Source organism: Haliotis rufescens, unplaced genomic scaffold (genome assembly GCF_023055435.1).
Source record: "Haliotis rufescens isolate VD_foot unplaced genomic scaffold, xgHalRufe1.0.p SCAF_4, whole genome shotgun sequence".
Classification (NCBI taxonomy): domain Eukaryota; kingdom Metazoa; phylum Mollusca; class Gastropoda; order Lepetellida; family Haliotidae; genus Haliotis; species Haliotis rufescens.
In genome coordinates, this window is record NW_025964112.1 from 31,184,636 (window position 1) to 31,209,721 (window position 25,086).

At 41.3% G+C, this 25,086-nt stretch overlaps 1 protein-coding gene across 6 annotated transcripts in view; it reads left to right on the forward strand.

Annotated features, from left to right (window-relative positions):
• LOC124149538 (adhesion G protein-coupled receptor L2-like) overlaps positions 1-13,286 on the forward strand; it is a 71,513-nt gene extending 58,227 nt beyond the window's left edge. For 3 of the 6 annotated variants that reach the window (XM_046521207.2, XM_046521208.2, XM_046521211.2), the window contains 5 exons: positions 6,492-6,646; positions 8,223-8,349; positions 8,779-8,814; positions 8,975-9,005; positions 9,441-13,286. In XM_046521207.2, the coding sequence (XP_046377163.1) occupies positions 6,492-6,646; positions 8,223-8,349; positions 8,779-8,814; positions 8,975-9,005; positions 9,441-9,511 (420 nt within the window). In that variant the 3' untranslated portion in view covers positions 9,512-13,286. Of the gene's footprint in view, positions 1-6,491; positions 6,647-8,222; positions 8,350-8,778; positions 8,815-8,974; positions 9,067-9,440 lie in introns of those variants that run through there. The other 3 variants (XM_046521210.2, XM_046521209.2, XR_006863118.1) reach the window with 3 other exon arrangements.
• The last annotated feature ends 11,800 nt before the right edge of the window (positions 13,287-25,086 follow it).

Below are 25,086 nucleotides of genomic sequence, written 5' to 3' on the forward strand. Positions count from 1 at the left end.
TTAAAATGACATTGAGTAAAAGTAACACAGACGATAGCACCGAATATACCGAACCATATTTCCGTAGCAATCAAGAAGTTATAACCGAATCCGATACTATAAACTCATCATTAGATACATCAATTCAGAGGATACAGGAAACTTTAGAACGCTGGACTAATAGAGGTTCGGGTTGGGGTGTTGATAAAATCGATAGTTTATATTTAGATATAGCAAATTATATGCCCTTCAAAGGTGGATCTTATATAGATTTACCTCCGTATTATAAGAAGAAAAAAGCCATAATTAACGTAAAAAATAAATCCGATGACTGTTTAAGAATGATGATAAGATCTGCATTGTTCCCCGTAGATTCTAAAATTGCAAATAGACCTTCTAGCTATCCTCAAAACGATGGACTCAACTTCGATGGTATAGACGAACCTACACCAATATCGCAAATTGATAAGGTGGAAAAGCAAAATAATTTAGCTATAAATGTTTTCGGACATTCTAAAGGAATTGTTGTACACAGGATAAGCTCCGCTCCGGAAAATATCCCCAGAATCAATTCATTTCTGATCGAAAAAGATGGTAAATATCATTATACGTGGATAAAGAGTTTAAACAGGCTGCTATACGATCAAACAAAACATAAAGAAAAGAAATATTTCTGCGAAAGATGCCTGCATGGGTACAGCAGACAAGATCTATTAGAAGCGCATAAAGAAGACTGCAGAGGTGTTGGACAGAATGCTATCAGGATCGATATGCCTAAAGAAGGAAAAAATATATTAAAATTTGAACATTATTGTAATCAAATGCCAGTACCGTACGTAATTTACGCCGACTTCGAAGCGCTTATCAAACCCATAGAAAATAATCAAGATAATAATCAAGATAATAGTTTTACGTACAAAACTCAAGAACATATTCCTTGTGGTTTTGGATATATAGTTGTAAGGTATGATGGGAAAACAAACCCGCCGGTGATTTACAGAGGACCCGATGCAGCGGGAAAGTTCCTAGAATATCTACAAAATGAAGAGAGAATAATCAGGGAAAAATTATCGTGTAAGAAACCCATGCGTATGACGAGGGATGATTGGAGGGTCCATAAGAAGTCAACGAGTTGTCACGTTTGTAATAAACCCCTGGATGGGGATTCCGTAAGAGATCATTGTCACGTCACGGGTAATTATCGGGGAGCCGCTCATAACGAGTGTAACTTGAAACTAAAAATGAATGCTCAAACAATACCCATCCCCGTTGTGTTTCATAACCTTAGGGGATACGATTCACATCTCATTATGCAAGCTATCTCGAAGACCCACGGCGGTTTAACGTGCATTCCTAACAATATGGAAAAATACATATCGTTCTCGTTGACTAAACCTATACATTATAGGGACAAGGATGGGAAATCTAGAACAAAGCAAAGTAATGGGCTTAGATTCATAGACTCCGTACAGTTTCTGTTATCTTCCCTGGACAATTTAGCTAATGCGAACAATCCCGATGACTTCGCGATAACAAATCAATATACCGATAAGATAACTCGTCATTTGTTGCTGAGAAAAGGTGTATATCCTTACGAATATATGGATGATTGGTCTAGATTCGAAGAAACTGAATTACCACCCCTCGAATCATTCCATAGTAACTTAACAGAATCTAGAATAACAGATGCCGATTATGAACATGCTCTGACGGTCTGGGATAAATTAGGTTGTAAGAATTTAGGCGATTATCACGATCTGTACTTAAAAACAGATGTACTGTTACTCGCCGATATATTCGAGATATTTAGAAAGACATGTTTCAAACAATATGGCTTGGACCCGGCATGGTACTATTCCAGTCCCGGACTATCGTGGGATGCATTGTTGAAGAAGACCGGTGTAGAACTAAAACTACTCACAGATTACGATATGCACTTGTTTATTGAGAAAGGATTAAGAGGTGGTATATCGATGGCAGCTAAAAGGTATTCTAAGGCTAATAATAAATTAGTGGAAGGATACGATCCCAGTAAACCCGACACCCACATATTATATCTCGACGCTAACAATTTGTACGGATGGGCTATGAGTCAACCTTTACCCACGGGTGGTTTTGAATGGGTCGATGATATCAATGTTGTTAATATCCATAATAATGATGCGAATAAAGGGTACATACTAGAAGTTGACTTGGAATATCCAAGTTCGTTACATAAAGATCACAACAGTTATCCGCTAGCTCCCGAAAGATTAATGGTTAATAAAGATTGGATGTCGGAATATCAACGCTCCTTGATGGGTAATAGTAGGTTAGCTAACGTAGAAAAACTCGTACCAAATTTGATGGATAAAACAAAATATATAGTTCACTACAGAAATCTCCAGTTGTATCTATCGTTAGGTATGAAACTTAAGAAAATACACAGAGTTCTAAAGTTCGATCAAAGCCCTTGGATGGAGCCCTATATAAGGTTGAACACAGATTTAAGAAAGATAGCTACCAGCGATTTCGAAAAGAATCTATATAAGCTCATGAATAACTCGGTATTTGGTAAAACTATGGAGAATCTAAGGAAGCGTGTTGATGTTAAATTAGTCAGATCTAATGAGGAAGAAAGACTCAGGAAACTTATAGCCAGTCCGGCTTTTAACAGAAGCAAGATATTCGATAACGACTTAGCCGCGTTGCATATGCAGAAGAGTAATATAAAATTCAACAGACCGGTGTACGTCGGTATGAGTATTCTCGACTTGTCAAAACACTTAATGTATGACTTTTATTACAACGAACTTAAGAAGCAATACGGCGATAGATGCGAGGTGTTATATACCGACACAGATTCTTTGTTGATGGAAATACAAACCGAGGATGTGTATAAAGATATGGCAGAAAAAATAGATATGTACGACACGAGCGATTACCCAAAAGATAATGCACTGCACAGCGTAGTAAATAAAAAGGTATTAGGTAAGATGAAGGATGAATGTGCTGGGACCCCTATAGCGGAGTATGTAGGATTAAGACCTAAGATGTATTCTATAAAGAAGTCCGATAATGGAGAGATAAGAAAAGCTAAGGGCGTTAAGAAGTACGTTGTAAAAAAGCATATCAAACACGAACAGTATAAAGAATCATTATTCAACGGTAGAACATTCAAACACGAGATGAACTCTTTAAGAAGTTACGATCATAGGATATATGGATTAAGAATGAACAAGACATCATTATCCCCCTTAGATACAAAGAGATGGATTGATAATGATGGTGTAAATACCTATGCTTATGGTTATGGTGGTAATACCGTACCGTCGGGAACTATGAACAACTCTTCTCGTACAAATGCCCTACCCGGTCCATCTTGAAGATAATAAAGAATAGGCTCTCCTTCTTTCGTAACCAATCGACTAATGTTATACGTCTTAAGGGACCATATGGGATCGGTTGCGCGACGTAGGCCTCCTTCGAGTTCACCGGCCTGGTATAAATATCTTACCCTTACTCTATCCGGAAGTTTTCGTTCTTTGCCTCTCCTCGGTGCTGAAGATTCGGAAGTCACGGATTTCATTTTAATAGCATCGGATGGTTTCTTCCCTATTAATCTCGTTACTTCATTATTCAGCGCTGATACAACGGCTGATAATCGTGTCACCCATTCGGTTGATCTCAATCGCTCGGATTTCATTTCGATCCCATACTGATAGCCAAACAAACGTTCCGCTAATGTCCTGTTAAATCTTTCGACGATAGCTTGACTGCGGTGGGCCTCTCTTTCACCACGGACGATTTCGACATCGTGCTTTGTTAACAGTTTAGTTACCGATCCCATAAACTCGCGACCGGGATCTACTTGAAATAGCTTAGGCCATTTTAGAGGTCCACGTTTGTATATGCGACTCAGTGCATTAGCTACCTCTGTTGATTCTTTCGATGTTAATGGCTCAGCCTCTTTGTATCGACTAGCCACATCAACTACCGTTAAAGCGTACTTATACGTTTTGCGTTTTACCTTATCGTGGGGAAGAAACAAGAGGTCAGCCTGATGAACTTCATTCGTTGTAAAAATATCAAACTTCTTCCTCGGTATATAACGCGGTGCTGGTAAATATATTTGCCACAACGCTTGTTTCTTTAACCAATCCTTGGCCACATCTTTAGATACCTTAGCCATGGTGGCTAATTTTTTTATTGCTCCTACACCTTTCCAATATCCTCGTGGGCTATAGTAAATTTTATCCATTATTAATTAATATTGATATTTCTTTTAAAACGACTTTCGTTGAATCACATCACTAATAGAAGCAATGATTGGTCCCCAGGTATTGGTGAGCTAGAGCCAATTTAACTTAATCTCATGACTATCATTAAATCGCATCATCATTTTGGCATAAAAAATTCCTCCTGTAGTAGCAGTATAGGTATATGAATCCTGCTCCAGTGGAGTTGCGGCAGAACCCCCATTACCTATACTACTACTTGGCCTCGAATCTCCGCCCTGTACTCCGTCCTGTACCTGCGCCCTGTACCACCTACCTGTACCACCTCCCTGTACCTGCGCCCTGTAACACCTTCCTGTACCTGCGCCCTGTAACACCTTCCTGTACCTCTTCCCCGTAACTTCGCCCTGCACCCCATCCTGTACAACGGTCCTGTATCTCCGCCCTTTTACTTAACCATATGTATCCGCCCTGTACCGTTAACTTTACATCCTCCCTGTACCTCCGCCTTGTATCTCCCCCTTGTACTTCGGCAGTGTACCTCCCCTTGTACCTCCGCCCTGTACCTCCCCCTTGTTACCTACGCCCTGTACCCCCGCCCTGTACCGCCACCTTGTGCATCCGCCCTGTACCTCCGCCCTATATCTCCGCCTTGTACCTCCTACCTATATCTCCCCCTTGTACCTCCGCCCTGTACCCCCGCCTGTGCATCCGTCCTGTACCGCTACCTTGTGTATCCGCCCTGTACCTCCGCCCTATCTCCCCCTTGTACCTCCCTTGCACTACCGCCTTGTACCTCCGCCCTATATCTCCCCCTTGTATCTCCGCCTATATCTCCCCCTTGTATCCCCGCCTTGTATCCCCGCCTGTACCTCCGCCCTGTACCCCTGCCTTGTACCTCCGCCCTGTACCGCCACCTTGTACATCCGCCCTATATCTCCCCCTTGTACCTCCGCTCTGTATTCCCGCCTTGTACCTCTGCCCTATACCTCCGCCTTGTATCCCCGCCTGTACCTCCGCCTTGTATCCCCGCCTGTACCTCCGCCCTATACCCCTGCCTTGTACCTCCGCCCTGTAGCGCCACCTAGTACATCCGCCCTATATCTCCCCCTTGATCCTCCGCTCTGTATTCCCGCCTTGTACCTCCGCCCTGTACCTCCGCCTTGTATCCCCACCTGTACCTTCGCCCTGTATCCTCGCCTGTACATCCGCCCTGTACCCCTGCCTTGTACCTCCGCCCTGTACCGCCACCTTGTATCCCCACCTGTACCTTCGCCCTGTATCCCCGCCTGTACATCCGCCCTGTACCACCTCCCTGTATCTACACCTTGCCCTGTGCCTTCACCCTGCACATTCGCCTTAGACCTGCAACCTGAATCTCCGTCATATACCAGTATCATGTACCTCCGCCTTGTACGTCTTCCTTGTTCCTCCGCCCTGTACCTCCGCCTTATACATCCGCTTTGTACCACGGGAAAATCGGAACATGAATATATTACAGTTTACCCGAACTTTACATGCATAGAATTAGATATCCCCTGAATACTATCATGGGCCAGTAAACCTCTGAAAATTTGAGCACTTCATTGTGGAAAAATATGTTTAGAATGTAAACACATACATGTCATGCTCAGATCTAAACATGTTTAGAAAGTGTTTAAATCCTAAACGGAATACAGATTTAGTGTGTTCCATCTACACACGTTTTAGGTCTAAACACATGAAACGGGTTATCTTAACACAGCCTAAACGGCACCTTAGCACAACATCCCAGTCCACAGGATATGACCGTATGATACCCTCACGGTTAAACGTGCTGTTAGCCGGACTGTCACGGAACCTGTTTACGCATTTTTACGCTCGACGGTTGGTTTGACGCTAGAAATGTTTGAAGTAAGAGATGTAACTTATAGTAAATACGCCGACCCAAAGCTAGTGAGCAGCGGCAAGCTGCATATTCTTTTATGTGCAAAGGCATACTTATGGGTGAAACTCCTCCATTTAGCACTGCTTTTGTGATATTCTGGTACTTAAAGTGTGTGGCAGTCATGTTACTCCCATGAGTGCTAAATCCGGTTCCTGTGGATGGCTGGTGATGTAAGTAGGTCATGCTTGTTACTCCAACTTCCGGTTCCTGTGGATGGCGGGTGATGTAAGTAGGTCATGCTTGTTACTCCAACTTCCGGCTCCTGTGGATGGCGGGTGATGTAAGTAAGTCATGCTTGTTACTCCAGCTTCCGGCTCCTGTGGATGGCGGGTGATGTAAGTAAGTCATGCTTGTTACCCTACTTCCAGCTTCATGTCGGAGTCGTGGTGATGTGTGCGTGTGCTGGTCGGGGTAACCATAGTGACGTGAATGTGGAAGAGAAAGTTCCCATGCAGAGCGGGGTGCCATTGAAGAAGAACCCGGATATGGAATCACAGCATAGACGGAAAAACACACTTCTCAAGTTAGAACATATAACTAACGGCTGTGGTTGAATTAGATATGTTTTCATCCATGTAACCGGAGAAAGGTTACAATGTTACTAAATCTTATTTTCAAAATGAGTCTAAGAATGATATACGAACGGCATGATTCACCTGTGAGGGGATCATTTTACATTGTCAATCACTTGCCTTAAACAATATTGCAAAATTGATGGCTTAAACGTTATATGGGTACGAATCAACACAATCTAATCGACCCATCTAGATTATACTCTCACACTCGTCCGCTATTTGCTGGAAGAGGAAGCCGAAAACATCCTGAGCCGTTAAATACAAGTAGCTGTATGAGGAGGGGCTGAAAAGTACCCGCGCATAAAAAGGACACCCCTAACACGCTAGTATTAAGTACGTAGGCGTACGTACACACACACACACACACACACACACACGCACGCACGCACGCACGCACGCACACACACACACACACGCACGCACGCACGCACGCACGCACGCACACACACACACACACACACACACACACACGCACGCACACACGCACGCACACACAAAAGATACAAAATAAAAAATAAAAGAGAACAAAAACACACACACGCAGAAGATTTTGATATGTTGGACGCCTCCTTTTTAAGATTGCTGGATCCGCCCTTGAAGTACAATACGTTACATGCTTACAAGCAGCATATCTCTGCAGTGACAAGGTCTTCTCTGTTGATGTAAATGGACAAATTGGGTGCCGGCGCGCCATCAAGTATGTCCAACTGAAAGGGCTAACCCTTACAACCACCATGCGCAAATAGCATCAACATTGGGGAAAGGTGCTCCTTCCTTTGCCACTGCTGCGAGGTGTGTAGTGGAGTTCAAAGTAGGCAGAGCAGGCCAGGAAGATGATCCAAGATCAGGAAGACCTTTAACGGCTATGATGTGGTAGACAACTCACCACATTCCACATAGCCAATTCAGTAGGCATCTCTCATGATATGGTTGAGAACATTATGCTTATCTGTTGAGACAACTGCGTGACAATATTATGGATAAACGTCGTGGAAAACTCAGTCAAGGTGTGTTGTTCCACCTGACAAATTTGTTGTCGCCTTGGCTGTGGTTTTGAAGTTTTGGAGTGATGGAAGATGCCTGTGGATCTCGGAAGGGATTAAAATAAGGAAGGGATTGAAAAATAATTAACAACTAACTCCGTCATCGCAGTGCAGCCTAGTTAAGTTGAGAACTTTTCAGCCACTCCTCGTAGATATGTGGTACTTGTTCTTTGTACTAAAATCTTGCTTCAGTGTGCTGCTTAGGGTTTGCTTGATAATTGCCTATTCTACCTATATTAAAACACTCGGATGAAATAGATTTCATCGTCAAGTCGCTACATAATATAACACGTCGATGGTATGAACCTGTTTTAGAACAGAACCCTTTATATGTTTACTTTAATCTTCAAGAAAACGTCTGACTTGATCAAATCGTAAGCCTTTCCCGGCAAAGACCATATTTATACTTGGGCAAGTGATATTTTCACCTTTCCAGTCAGCGAATATTGACATATGCTCAAAAACTGTTTTCTCCTTTCAGACAAGGTTTTAGGAGCGTGATGATAGTACTGGACTTCTGTGCGGAGATCACGCTGGTCCTGATGGTGACGACACACGTTAACGGCAACACACTGGAGTACCTGTTCGCCGTCTGTACGGTGATAAAGGTAAGTGATGTGTTCGGACACTCTACCAGGTTAAAAACAATTGCACCTCCGCCATGGGGTGGGCAGGGAGTTTTAAAGCCTTGGCTCATCTCGACGAAGACCCGAAGTGTATCCGATCGAATTGAATCCATTGAATTTGCCTATATTCCAAGCAATTGTTTTAAAATATGGTAGCGAGAAACAAGAAGACGAGGACATATACGGATAACAACATATGTGTTCTATTGAGTGATATTGAGTAACTATGAAGTTGTTTTGCTTTCTCTTATTAATCAAATATTTCGTGTGAAGAAAACTAACTAAGCATTATGCCGAGCTTAGCATGCAGTGAACTACAATGGCACGTTGTTTTCGTGGTATGACATATAGACTTGAAAAAGTACCCATTATAACTGCATACATTCACTCAGTTTTCCATTCATTTTTCAGACCATGATTTTAGTCTATGTTGATGCGTATGTTGTGGTAAGTATGAACTCATTAAAAATCGCAATGTCAAGAAAACACTTTATTTCGCTGAGCACATAAATATTCTATATAATTCTATAGACATGTTTATACGCAGTTGTGATAATGGCAAAACAGTTGAAATCCCCAAATAACTTTTGTCTGTGTCTGTTTCCAGGACATTGACTACTCAACCAATCAAGGCACAGGTTTGCATTATTAGCATGTCAAGTCATCACAAAATGATCAAATCATCGAACCGTACGAAATGTAAATTATGTCGTATTTTTTAAACCTCATTGTCACTATATATTAATACCTCACTATGCTCTAACTCATACTTCCTTCTGTAGTGCTGCTGTTAGTGTCCGCGCTCCATGTAGCAGCAGGCGAGAGGGTGGGCGAGAATGTACCGTGCTATATTAGCCACCTCCTGTAGTGTTGCTGTTAGTGTCTGCGCTCCATGTTGCAGCAGGCGAGAGGGTGGGCGAGAATGTACCGTGCTATGGTAGCCACCTCCTGTAGTGTTGCTGTTAGTGTCTGCGCTCCATGTAGCAGCAGGCGAGAGGGTGGGCGAGAATGAACCGTGCTATGGTAGCCACCTCCTGTAGTGTTGCTGTTAGTGTCTGCGCTCCATGTTGCAGCAGGAGACATAGCGGGCGAGAATGTATACGAGGAGATCCTGAACGTAAACCAACATCCTTCCCGCTCCTGACTTCAACACTGAGAATGTATTGCAATCCGTGACTATGGAAGGCAGCTGCAGATAACAACATATAACATCAACCATACAACACCACAGACATGTGAAGCAGTGTATGCCAACAGCTGACGGTACATGGACCTAATGTGTACTTTTAGTACAATTATATGACAGCGTGTGTACGTGCAGTGCAGTATATGAACATAATGTGTACGTAAAGTGCAGTATATAGACATACTGTGTACGTGTAGTTTAGTATATGGACATAATGTGTACGTGTAGTGCAGTATATGGACATAATGTGTACGTGTAGTACAGTATATGACACATTGTTTTCGTGTAGTGCCGTATATGGACATAATGTGTACGTGTAGTGCACTATATGGACATAATGTGTACGTGTAGTGCAATAAATGGACATAATGTGTACGTGTAGTGCCGTATATGGACAAAATGTGTACGTGTAGTGCACTATATGGACATAATGTGTACGTGTAGTACAGTATATGGACATAATGTGTATGTGTAGTGCAGTATACGGAGATAATGTGTACGTGCAGTGCAGTATATGACACATTGTGTACGTGTAGTGCACTATATGGACATAATGTATACGTGTAGCACAGTTATATGCCACATTGTTTACATGTAGTACAGTATATGGAGATAATATGTACGTTTAGTGCACTATATGGACATAATGTGTACGTATTGTGCAGTATATGGACATAATGTGTACGTGTTGTACACTATATGGACATAATGTGTACGTGTAGGACTGTATATGACACATTGTTTACGTGTAGTGCAGTATATGGTCATAATGTGTACGAGTAGGACAGTATGTGACACATTGTGTACGTGTAGGACAGTAAATGACACATTGTGTACGTGTAGGACAGTATGTGACACATTGTTCCTTGTGAACAGTATATGACACATTGTATACGTGTAGGACAGTATATGACACATTGTATACGTGTAGGACAGTATATGACACATTGTGTACGTGTAGTGCAGTATATGGACACACTATGTACGTGTAGGACAGTATATGGACACACTATGTACGTGTAGTACAGTATATGGACACACTATGTACATGCAGTACAGTATATGGACACACTATGTAAGTGTAGTACAGTATATGGACACACTATGTACGTGTAGAACAGTGTATGGCACACTGTGCACGTGTAGTACAGTATATGGACACACTATGTATGTGTAGTACAGTATATGACACATTGTGTACGTGTTGTGCAGTATATGGACACACTATGTATGTGTAGAACAGTATATGACACACTATGTACGTGTAGTACAGTATATGGACACACTATGTACGTGTAGGACAGTGTATGGCACATTGTGTACTTGTAGTGCAGTATATGGACATAATGTGTACGTGTAGTACAGTATATGGCACATTGTGTACTTGTAGGACAGTATATTGACACAATATGTACGTGTAGTACAGTATATGGCACATTGTGTACTTGTAGGACAGTGTATGGCACATTGTGTACTTGTAGGACAGTATATGGCATATTGTGTACTTGAAGGACAGTATATGGCACATTGTGTACTTGTAGGACAGTATATGGCACATTGTGTACTTGTAGGACAGTATATTGACACACTATGTACGTGTAGTACAGTATATGGCACATTGTGTTCTTGTAGGACAGTATATGGCACATTGTGTACTTGTAGGACAGTATATGGACACACTATGTACGTGTAGTACAGTATATGGCACATTGTGTACTTGTAGGACAGTATATGGCACATTGTGTACTTGTAGGACAGTGTATGGCACATTGTGTACGTGTAGTACAGTATATGGCACATTGTGTACTTGTAGGACAGTATATGGACACAATATGTACGTGTAGTACAGTGTATGGCACATTGTGTACTTGTAGGACAGTATATGGCACATTGTGTACTTGTAGGACAGTATATGGCACATTGTGTACTTGTAGGACAGTATATGGACACACTATGTACGTGTAGTACAGTATATGGCACATTGTGTACTTGTAGGACAGTATATGGCACATTGTGTACTTGTAGGACAGTATATGGCACATTGTGTACTTGTAGGACAGTATATTGACACACTATGTACGTGTAGTACAGTATATGGCACATTGTGTTCTTGTAGGACAGTATATGGCACATTGTGTACGTGTTGTGCAGTATATGGACACACTATGTATGTGTAGAACAGTATATGACACACTATGTACGTGTAGTACAGTATATGGACACACTATGTACGTGTAGGACAGTATATGGACACACTATGTACGTGTAGTACAGTATATGGCACATTGTGTACTTGTAGGACAGTATATGGCACATTGTGTACTTGTAGGACAGTATATGGCACATTGTGTACGTGTAGTACAGTATATGGCACATTGTGTACTTGTAGGACAGTATATGGACACAATATGTACGTGTAGTACAGTGTATGGCACATTGTGTACTTGTAGGACAGTATATGGCACATTGTGTACTTGTAGGACAGTATATGGCACATTGTGTACTTGTAGGACAGTATATGGACACACTATGTACGTGTAGTACAGTATATGGCACATTGTGTACTTGTAGGACAGTATATGGCACATTGTGTACTTGTAGGACAGTATATGGCACATTGTGTACTTGTAGGACAGTATATTGACACACTATGTACGTGTAGTACAGTATATGGCACATTGTGTTCTTGTAGGACAGTATATGGCACATTGTGTACTTGTAGGACAGTATATGGACACACTATGTACGTGTAGTACAGTATATGGCACATTGTGTACTTGTAGGACAGTATATGGCACATTGTGTACTTGTAGGACAGTGTATGGCACATTGTGTACGTGTAGTACAGTATATGGCACATTGTGTACTTGTAGGACAGTATATTGACACAATATGTACGTGTAGTACAGTATGTGGCACATTGTGTACTTGTAGGACAGTGTATGGCACATTGTGTACTTGTAGGACAGTATATGGCACATTGTGTACTTGTAGGACAGTATATTGACACAAAATGTACGTGTAGTACAGTATATGGCACATTGTGTACTTGTAGGACAGTGTATGGCACATTGTGTACGTGTGGTGCAGTATATGGACATAATGTGTACGTGTAGTACAGTATATGGACACAATATGTACGTGTAGTACAGTATATGACACATTATGTCCTTTTAGGACAGTATATAGTTAGTAGAGTATATGGACAACATATGTACGTGTAGTTCAGTATAAGTGTGTTAGGGCGTAGTCAAGATGGTGGAACATATCATCTCGGCATCAGCCAAGTGTGCAAGTCATCCAAATAGGTCACAATTCAATGTTCTCAGTCGGAATTGTTACAATTGCAGTGATGTAGTAAGTGTATGTCCATTTGAAGTGAAGGCCGAGTCACAGGCTGTACAGGCTTGCCAGAATGGTTTCTAAGGAATCCTGGAAGGGACATTGTCGCTTTGGTATGGTGGTATGGTATTTGGGTTTTAGGGCGCCCACCACATCAAATAAAAAATACATCGAATAGACTACAAGAGAACGATTAGTATGCTATTACTATACTATTTTATGTGGTTGTAATTTATGTTTATGTTGTTGATCGAAATAACGTTCATATGTGATATGATTAATGGATTTCCAGACAGCTGCCAAGCAAAACATAGGTTATAGTTGGGAATACGGATGTATAACTGTAGTCGAAAACATGTGTTCATTTTGTAAAATAAAGTTTTATTGTTTATTTTAACATGTTGTTTATGCTCGGGTGTACTACTGTGTAACCTACCCAATGACATGCCACTTGGACAAGTGTGTGGAACCATACACTGCATCAACCTGTAATGAACCATTACTTATACGGAAAATGGCGGTCCTAGTTTTTATCGCAACTTGATAAACAATTCCAGGTACTCCTATTACGTCACCATCTCACACCCAGATATAAAAGTACAAAAGAACCCCCGCAAAGTATCAATGTCACACCCTCATACCAAGGTACAAACACTTCCACAAAGTAACCATCACACACCCAGATAACAAGGTACAAACACTCCCACAAAGTAACCATCACACACACTGATGACAGGGAACAAACACTCCCACAAAGTAACCATCAAACACAAAGATAACAAGGTGAAAATAAAAACACTCACCCAAAGTAACCATCACACACCATGGTAAAAAGGTACATACACTCAACACAAAGTAACCATCTCACACCCTGACAACAAGGTAAAAACATTCCCCCCCCCCCCCCCCCCCCCCCAAAAAAAAACCCCATCTCACACCTAGATAACAAGGTACATACACTCTAACAAAGTAACCATCTGACACCCTGATGACAAGATACATACACTCTCACAAAGTAACAATGTCACACCCTGATCACAAGGTACAAACATCCCCCCCCAAAAAAAAAACAACAACAAAAAACAAAAAAAACAAACATCTCACACCCAGATAACAAGGTACATACACTCCCACAAAGTAACCATCTCACACCCAGATAACAAGGTATCAACACTCTCACAAAGTAACCATCACATACCATGACAACAAGGTACAAACACTCCAACAGTGTAACCATCACACATCCTGATAACAAGGTGCATACGCTCCCACAACGTAACCATCACATACCATGATAACAAGGTACAAACGACCCCACACAGTAACCATCACACCCAGATAACAAGGTACAAACACTTCCAAAAAATAACTATCACACACTCTGAAAACAAGGTACAAAAATTCCCACAAAGTAACCATCACACACCAGGCCAAGAAGGTACAAACACTCACACAAAGTAACCATCTCACGCCCTGATAACAAGGTACAAAAACTCTCACAAAGCAACCATCACAGATGATGGTAATCAGGTACAAACACTAACACAAAGTGATCATGTCACAACCTGATGACAAGGTACAAGCACTCCCAGAAAGACACCATGTCAAACCTAGATAACAAGGTACATTCACTCACACAAAGTGACCATTGCACATTCTGATAACAAGGTACATACACTCCCACGAAGTAACCATCACACACCATGCCAAGAAGGTACATTCACTCACACAAAGTAACCATGTCACACCCAGATAACAAGGTTCATACACTCACACAAAGTAACCATCTCACACCCTGATAACAAGGTACATACACTCTCCCAAAGTAACAATGTCACACCCTGATAACAAGGTACAAACATTCACCCCAAAAACAACAACAAAAAAACCCATCTCACACCCTGATAACAAGGTACATACACTCCCACAAAGTAACCATCACATACCATGACAACAAGGTACAAACACTCCAACAGTGTAACCATCACACACTCTGATAACAAGGGACAAACGACCCCACAAAGTAACCATCACACACTGATAACAAGGTACATACACTCCCACAAAGTAACCATCACTCTGATAACAAGGTACATACACTCCCACAAAGTAACCATGTCACACCCCGATAACAAGGTACATACACTCCCACAAAGTGACAATGTCACACCCTGATAACAAGGTACAAACACTTACAAAAGTAACAACCACACCTTGATAACAAGGAACATACACTCCCACAAAGTATCAATTACACCCTGATAACAAGGTACATACACTCCCACAAAGTAACCATCACACACCCAGATAACAAGGTACATACACTCCAACAAAGTAACCGTCACACCCTGATAACAAGGTACATACACTCCCACAAAGTAACCATCACACACCCAGATAACAAGGTACATACACTCCCACAAAGTAACCATCACACACACTGATAACAAGGTACATACGCTCCCACAAAGTAACCATCACACACCCAGATAACAAGGTACATACACTCCAACAAAGTACCATCACACCCTGATAACAAGGTACATACACTCCCACAAAGTAACCATCACACACCCAGATAACAAGGTACATACACTCCAACAAAGTAACCGTCACAACCCGATAACAAGCTACAAACACTCACACAAAGTAACCATCACACCCTGGTAACAAGGTACATACACTCCCGTAAAGTAACCATCACGCTCTGATAACAAGGTACATACACTTCAACAAAGTACCATCACACCCTGATAACAAGGTACATACACTCCAACAAAGTAACCATCACACCCTGATAACAAGGTACATACACTCCAACAAAGTACCATCACACACTGATTGCAAGGTACATACACTCCCGCAAAGTAACCATCACACACACTGATAACAAGGTACATACACTCCCGCAAAGTACCATCACACACTGATAACAAGTTACATACACTCCAACAAAGTACCATCACAACCTGATAGCAAGGTACATACACTTCCACAATGTGACCATTGCACACTCTGATAACAATGTACAACCTGACAACAAGGTACATACACTCCCGCAAAGTAACCATCACACCCTGATAACAAGGTACATACACTCCCGCAAAGTAACCACCACACACTGATAACAAGGTACATACACTCCAACAAAGTAATCATCACACACTGATAACAAGGTACATACACTCCAACAAAGTAATCATCACACACTGATAACAAGGTACAAACACTCCAACAAAGTAATCATCACACACTGATAACAAGGTACATACACTCCAACAAAGTAATCATCACACACTGATAACAAGGTACAAACACTCCAACAAAGTAACCATCACACCCTGATAACAAGGTACATACACTCCAACAAAGTAATCATCACACACTGATAACAAGGTACAAACACTCCAACAAAGTAACCATCACACACTGATAACAAGGTACATACACTCCCGCAAAGTAACCATCACACCCTGATAACAAGGTACATACACTCCCACAAAGTAACCATCACACCCTGATAACAAGGTACATACACTCCAACAAAGTACCATCACAACCTGATAGCAAGGTACATACACTTCCACAATGTGACCATTGCACACTCTGATACCAATGTACAACCTGACAACAAGGTACATACACTCCCGCAAAGTAACCATCACACCCTGATAACAAGGTACATACACTCCAACAAAGTACCATCACACCCTGATAGCAACGTACAAACACTCCAACAAAGTAACCATCACACACTGATAACAAGGTACATACACTCCCACAAAGTACCATCACACACTGATTGCAAGGTACATACACTCCCACAATGTGACCATTGCACACTCTGATAACAAGGTACAAACACTCACACAAAGTAACCATCACACACTGATAGCAAGGTACATACACTCCCACAATGTGACCATTGCACACTCTGATAACAAGGTACAAACACTCCCACAAAGTAACCATCACACACAGATAACAAGGTACATACACTCACACAAAGTAACCATCACACACTGATAACAAGGTACATACACTCCAACAAAGTACCATCACACACTGATAACAAGGTACATACACTCCCCCAAAGTACCATCACACACTGATAGCAAGGTACATACACTCCCACAAAGTACCATCACACGCTGATAACAAGTTACATACACTCCAACAAAGTACCATCACACGCTGATAACAAGTTACATACACTCCAACAAAGTACCATCACAACCTGATAGCAAGGTACATACACTTCCACAATGTGACCATTGCACACTCTGATACCAATGTACAACCTGACAACAAGGTACATACACTCCCGCAAAGTAACCATCACACCCTGATAACAAGGTACATAGACTCCCACAAAGTACCATCACACACAGATAACAAGGTACATACACTCCCGCAAAGTAACCATCACACCCTGATAACAAGGTACATACACTCCCACAAAGTACCATCACACACTGATAGCAAGGTACATACACTCCCATAATGTGACCATTGCACACTCTGATAACAAGGTACAAACACTCCAACAAAGTAACCATCACACACAGATAACAAGGTACATACACTCCCGCAAAGTAACCATCACACCCTGATAACAAGGTACATACACTCCTAAAAAGGACCATCACACACTGATAGCAAGGTACATACACTCCCACAATGTGACCATTGCACGCTCTGATACTAGGTACAAACACTCACACAAAGTAACCATCACACACTGATAGCAAGGTACATACACTCCCACAATGTGACCATTGCACACTCTGATAACAAGGTACATACACTCCCACAAAGTACCATCACACACTGATAGCAAGGTACATACACTCCCACAATGTGACCATTGCACACTCTGATAACAAGGTACAAACACTCACACAAAGTAACCATCACACACTGATAGCAAGGTACATACACTCCCACAATGTGACCATTGCACACTCTGATAACAAGGTACAAACACTCCCACAAAGTAACCATCACACACAGATAACAAGGTACATACACTCCCACAATGTGACCATCACACCCTGATAACAAGGTACAAACACTCCCACAAAGTACCATCACACACTGATAACAAGGTACATACACTCCCGCAAAGTAACCATCACACCCTGATAACAAGGTACATACACTCCCACAAAGTACCATCACACACTGATAGCAAGGTACATACACTCCCACAATGTGACCATTGCACACTCTGATAACAAGGTACAAACACTCACACAAAGTAACCATCACACACTGATAGCAAGGTACATACACTCCCACAATGTGACCATTGCACACTCTGATAACAAGGTACAAACACTCCCACAAAGTAACCATCACACACAGATAACAAGGTACATACACTCCCACAATGTGACCATCACACCCTGATAACAAGGTACAAACACTCCAACAAAGAAACCATCACACACTGATAACAAGGTACAAACACTCCAACAAGTAACCATCACACACTGATAACAAGGTACATACACTCCCACAAATTAACCATGTCACACCCTATTAACAAGGTACATACACTCCCACAAAGTAACCATCACACTCTGATAACAAGGTATATACACTCCCACAAAGTAACCATCACACACCCAGATAACAAGGTCCAAACACTCACACAAAGTAACCATCTCACACCCAGATAACAAGGTACAACACTCACACAAAGTAACCATCACACACAGCTAACAAGGTACATACACTCCCACAATGTGACCATCACACCCTGATAACAAGGTACAAACACTCCAACAAAGTAACCATCACACACTGATAACAAGGTACATACACTCCAACAATGTGACCATCACACCCTGATAACAAGGTACAAACACTCCAACAAGTAACCATCACACACTGATAACAAGGTACATACACTCCCACAAATTAACCATGTCACACCCTATTAACAAGGTACATACGCTCCGACAAAGTAACCATCACACTCTGATAACAAGGTACATACACTCCCACAAAGTAACCATCACACACCCAGATAACAAGGTCCAAACACTCACACAAAGTAACCATCTCACACCCAGATAACAAGGTACAAACACTCACACAAAGTAACCATCACACACAGGTAACAAGGTACATACACTCCCACAATGTGACCATCACACCCTATTAACAAGGTACATACACTCCCGCAAAGTAACCATCACACACAGATAACAAGGTACATACACTCCCACAATGTGACCATCACACCCTATTAACAAGGTACATACACTCCCACAAAGTAACCATGTCACACCCTATTAACAAGGTACATACACTCCCACAAAGTAACCATCTCACACCCAGATAACAAGCTACAAACACTCACACAAAGTAACCATCACACACACTGATAACAAGGTCCAACCACTCACACAAAGTAACCATATCACACCCAGATAACAAGGTCCAACCACTCACACAAAGTAACCATATCACACCCTGATAACAAGGTCCAAACACTCACACAAAGTAACCATGTCACACCCAGATAATAAGGTCCAAACACTCACACAAAGTAACCATCACACACCCAGATAACAAGGTCCAACCACTCACACAAAGTAACCATATCACACCCTGATAACAAGGTCCAACCACTCACACAAAGTAACCATATCACACCCTGATAACAAGGTCCAAACACTCACACAAAGTAACCATGTCACACCCAGATAACAAGGTCCAAACACTCACACAAAGTAACCATCACACACCCAGATAACAAGGTCCAACCACTCACACAAAGTAACCATCACACACACTGATAACAAGGTCCAACCACTCACACAAAGTAACCATATCACACCCAGATAACAAGGTCCAACCACTCACACAAAGTAACCATATCACACCCTGATAACAAGGTCCAAACACTCACACAAAGTAACCATCACACACCCAGATAACAAGGTCCAACCACTCACACAAAGTAACCATCACACACACAGATAACAAGCTACAAACATTCCCACAAATTAACCATGTCACACCCTATTAACAAGGTACATACACTCCAACAAGTAACCATCACACACCCAGATAACAAGGTCCAAACACTCACACAAAGTAACCATCACACACACTGATAACAAGGTCCAACCACTCACACAAAGTAACCATATCACACCCTGATAACAAGGTCCAACCACTCACACAAAGTAACCATGTCACACCCAGATAATAAGGTCCAAACACTCACACAAAGTAACCATCACACACCCAGATAACAAGGTCCAACCACTCACACAAAGTAACCATCACACACACAGATAACAAGCTACAAACATTCCCACAAATTAACCATGTCACACCCTATTAACAAGGTACATACACTCCAACAAGTAACCATCACACACCCAGATAACAAGGTCCAAACACTCACACAAAGTAACCATCACACACACTGATAACAAGGTCCAACCACTCACACAAAGTAACCATATCACACCCTGATAACAAGGTCCAACCACTAACACAAAGTAACCATCACACACACTGATAAAAAGGTCCAAACACTCACACAAAGTAACCATGTCACACCCAGATAATAAGGCACTTACTCTTTTTCGTGGGCAGTTGTAGTTTTCATCTGCTCCCAGCACAGCATTCAGATCCACTACAATAGAGTGTAACCATGTCTGAACTGACCAAGGGCATTGGGTGAAGTCGCAGGGACGTTCTTGCCACGGGTGTCCAGTGTTGTGGAACGGACTCATGTACAGTGCCTTTGAGCACTGTGCTGTCATTCTCAAAGTCACTTTTGATTTCGATTCGATTGACTTTCTGTACATTGAGTTTCAACATTTGGGTGGTCATTTTGAAGGGTTAGAACTAGAAGGGAGTCGTCTCGTCTGCATTGTCACGTCTCGGGTTGGCAGAATGACTCGTCATCGTGCTGTCAGACCTTTGTTGGCATTCTGGTCTACAGCATCGACATTATTTATTTTTCCAGCTTTATCTGTCTACTATTCTGCACACTTGATGTGAGCCATTTTCGCTGCGTCCCACTAGGGGTAGATCATTTGATATTCGGGGAGGCCTGAATTTTAACTGTCCCAGATAAATTCTTGCAACAAAACATCATGCTTCATACTGGTAAAAAAAAAGAAACAAATTGTCTGCCACATACATTACATTGTTAAAAAAATATTAAGGTTCATAGTTTAAATTATAAAACTATCTGGTTTGTAGCTGTACCGGGACTACACGTATTTAAGCCCTGGGCTTAATTACGGATTTTGCCTTTTTTAATAAGGTAACATTTTATCCAAATTTAAGCCCAGGGCTTAAATTCGAAAAATGGACAAAACACGCTACGAAATAATGAATATCTCAAGTTTAATGAAACAATACTCACATGGAATGAAACAACAACACTTTAACATAAAAAAAATGGTTTTCTTTTTCAAATTCAAAAAGTTCAAAATTGTCAACACAGCTTAGACACTCGATGTGAGTTCTTTAATGACTGTAAATCAGTCTTCTACTTCATCTTCTGAGGTGAAAGATTCAAAGGGATCGTCGTCTTTGTTCTCATCCGAGTGAACAAAGGATGTCTCGTAGTCGGGAGTTCAGATTTTCCATTGTTACGTCATTGCCGATCTCAGCAACACCACCGGCCGAAAGGAATTGATGACGACAGAAGATGGGATAGATTCCACAGATTCCGAAACCATCTGGAGAAGAACATCATAAGATGGCTTCTTTCTGTTCCCGGTTGGGGTGAATTCCTTGTCCCCGTTGATCAACCAATCCTGCCAAGCTTTACTCATTGCAGCCTTAAATGGAGCGTTGACCCCACCTGACACATCAAGAGGCTGGAGATAGGATGACATTCAGGGACTTCAGGGACTTTACCACAGGATCAGTGTAATGACTTCTGTGCCTGTCCATCAAGAGTAGAGATGGTTGATTCGCAAAATACGATCCACGGGATTTGAACACGCGTTCTATCCAAGAAAGCATCAGCGTTTCATTCATTGAACCTCCTTTGGACACAAACAACTCAATGTTCTTTGGAACGTTTCATCCATGTTAAATATCTTGGTCTTGTCGAGTTCTGCTGCCAACTATCACACCACGGAGATTATCATAGCTGACCATTCGTTGAATCATTAAGTTCCGTTTGTCCTGCTGTCCGTGATGGGTGATCTTCCTGGATGAAATGTAATGGCGTTGGCAAAATTTACGGAGCCAAGAATCACAAATTTTTAGCGATTCGCTAATTCCCATTTCCTTCATCAGCGTTAATGCCCGGTCTCTCATATTGATGCACTTCACAACGTGCTTTTCATCTCTTTGTTCTTTAAACCACACCAACAATGCTTCTTCGAGGTCTGGATTGCCCATGCGACGTTTGTTCCTTCTGCCGTCATTATTTGGCATGACCTGTTCCTCCTACATCCATCTTCTGAGATTTTTTCGATCAATATTTAATTCTCTGGCAGCCCTGCTTAAATTACGTTCAAACTCATTTTTAACTCTCTGTACAGCTTCTAATTTTTGACCTAACGTAAATGATTTTCTGGACGCCATGACTTTAAGCTTGAACAGTTATTTCCTGTAAAATGTTAGGCAATTTGTTAATGTCCTTTTCTCTGCCAATGAATATAAACAATGCAGGAATTTCAAGACCACCTTGCAGTAGATAAGAACGTGTTGGTTTATGTGACAGAATTTCTGCTTGAATGACACCTCCACGAAGAAGAAAGTAGTTGCACAATTTACTCTGTTGAACGGGAACGTGACCTACAAGGACGTTATTATCCAGTACCGACACGGCGTGTCTGTCATATGCGTTTAAACTGTCACACTTAGTTTCAAAAATCACCTACGTTAGGGGTCCAATGCGTCTTGTATATGTGGAAACCTCTAACAGCGCTTAAGGCGCAAAATTGGTGCAAATTAGCCATATATAGGCCTGTCACAAAACGTGTTGAGGAATATCCTGAAAGGAAGATCACTCCACTCAAGTTAAAAAAATAATTTTAGCCCACTGGCTTAAAAACGTTTTATTTTTCCGTTTTTAGGCCCATGGGATAAATAATGGGGGGGGGGGGGGGGGGGGGGTTCCGGTAGCTGAAAGGAATACCTGGTCTACCAAAAACATTCAATTCCCCGTGTATTTAGACACGGAGATAACACTGATTCAAAACAATGTAGGTCTTGACAAGGTCGGCTATGTTAAATTGTAGGGGCCACTCACCGAGGGTGGCGCAAGGTGACTGTGTAATAAATCTACTTACCTTTTTGTACCGAGGTGGCATACGGCGGGACAGAAAGGAAGTCCAGTTGAACCTTTGGTCATTCGCAGGCAACTCGACCATCATCTTGACAACTCGTCTTTACAGGACTTCTGGACAGACCTTGGCAGCACTGCGTCTCGTGTCGAACTGAGCACATGTACAACAACCCCAAGAGTCTGTTCCCGAGGGTTTCTTTGCATGACATCAAGTCACACTGCCTACTGCCACTTCGCCAACATTCGTCTTCTAACGCCACTTGTTTACAAGCTCTGATTTTTAAAGGTTCTCGACACAATTCATAATAGACGTTGAATTTATGAAACCGGCTGCAAGTTTTTAAGGAATATGTACTCTTCCCATAATATCTACATCTTCAAAAAACTATACCTCCGAACCATACAATGATATAGGTACAACCAAGGTATCAAAAGCTGATGGTACACAATACAGTGGCAGGCTATAGTTCCGTGCTTTGTTTCAGAGACAGTACACAGCTTTTGTGGCATTTTCACTTAAGTTCTCTGCCTGCCTGACACCTGTGCAGCAAGGGAAGTAGTCTGTATATATTACTATACATGTGTTTCACAAATGTTAGGAATTTACCTACAATACCATTTTTCTGCATTTTTGACCAAAGTCTCCAAACAGTGTCGAAAACCTTGGTAAAATCAATATATGCAAAATACAATTTCTTTTTCGACAATTTTAAAATATGCATTAATATATTTAAGACAAATATGTTATCTACATACATAAACGTTTTTCGATGACCCGCCTGAGCTGGGGATAAAATACCATTATTATCTAGAAACTCTGTTAGACATGTGCTCGGAATATTGGTGAATAATTTCCTGAAACAACTTAATATTGTTATTGGTCTGTAATTGTTTAGATCTAAATGATTACCCTTATTTTTGTTAATATGTTTTAAAGAGCCTGTTAGCTATATCTCAGGCAGTATCCCAACAGTGAACACTAGATTAAAATATTCAAAGTAAAGAGGAGCTAAAATATCAATGGTATCGATGATATAATCATTTTCATCATGATCTGACCCCGAGGTTTTATTTGGCTTAAGTTTCTTTGCAGTCTGTCTAATTTCTTGAATTGTTATACTCTTATTTAATATCTGGCAATCATATTTTTGTTCATCTGTCAAAATGTCGTCTCCGTTATAATCAGTGTTATTTTCTCCTGGTTGGTTTAATGTTTTAAAGAAATTATAGAAAGTATCAATAAGGGGCAATGTGGCATTTTTGTTTGTGTGTTATATTTCTGAAAAACTTCCAGAGTTCTCGTGGTGAATGTTTAAGATTTTCCCGAAGCATTGCATTTAATTCATTTCTATACTGACGTATACTTTTATCTATGCAGGTTTTATAGAATCGTGTCCTTATAACGCCTTATTTTGTGTACAGTTAGATTTATTTCGATTTATTAAATTTCTTTCTTGAATTTCCAAACAGCTTGTTTTTTCTCCGATCTCTCTTCGGGTTTTCTCTTCAGTACATAGAGGTTATCACACGAGTGTGTTTGGGGATGGTAAATATCCTGCATTAGGAATAAACATTGTATTTAGCGAGCCTTGGCGAGCCTTGGCGAGCTAAATACACAGTGTTTATTCCTAATACAGGATATTTACCATCCCCAAACACACACCTCCTTATCATATAATGTCATTCTGTAAGTCTGTGCTTCAAAATCGCTTTCCCTCTCTCACATACATAACCGAAACATTGCGAGTTTTCCTGGAATGCGCGCATTAATATTATATACGTCACAGGGTTAGTGATGTGTCAGTCGGACAGTGACAGTAGCCAATGTAGTTCCAACTGAAATCTGTTTCTTATACTGTGGCGAAGCAACATATACGCAAAACAACAATAGTTTGTATTTGCTTTT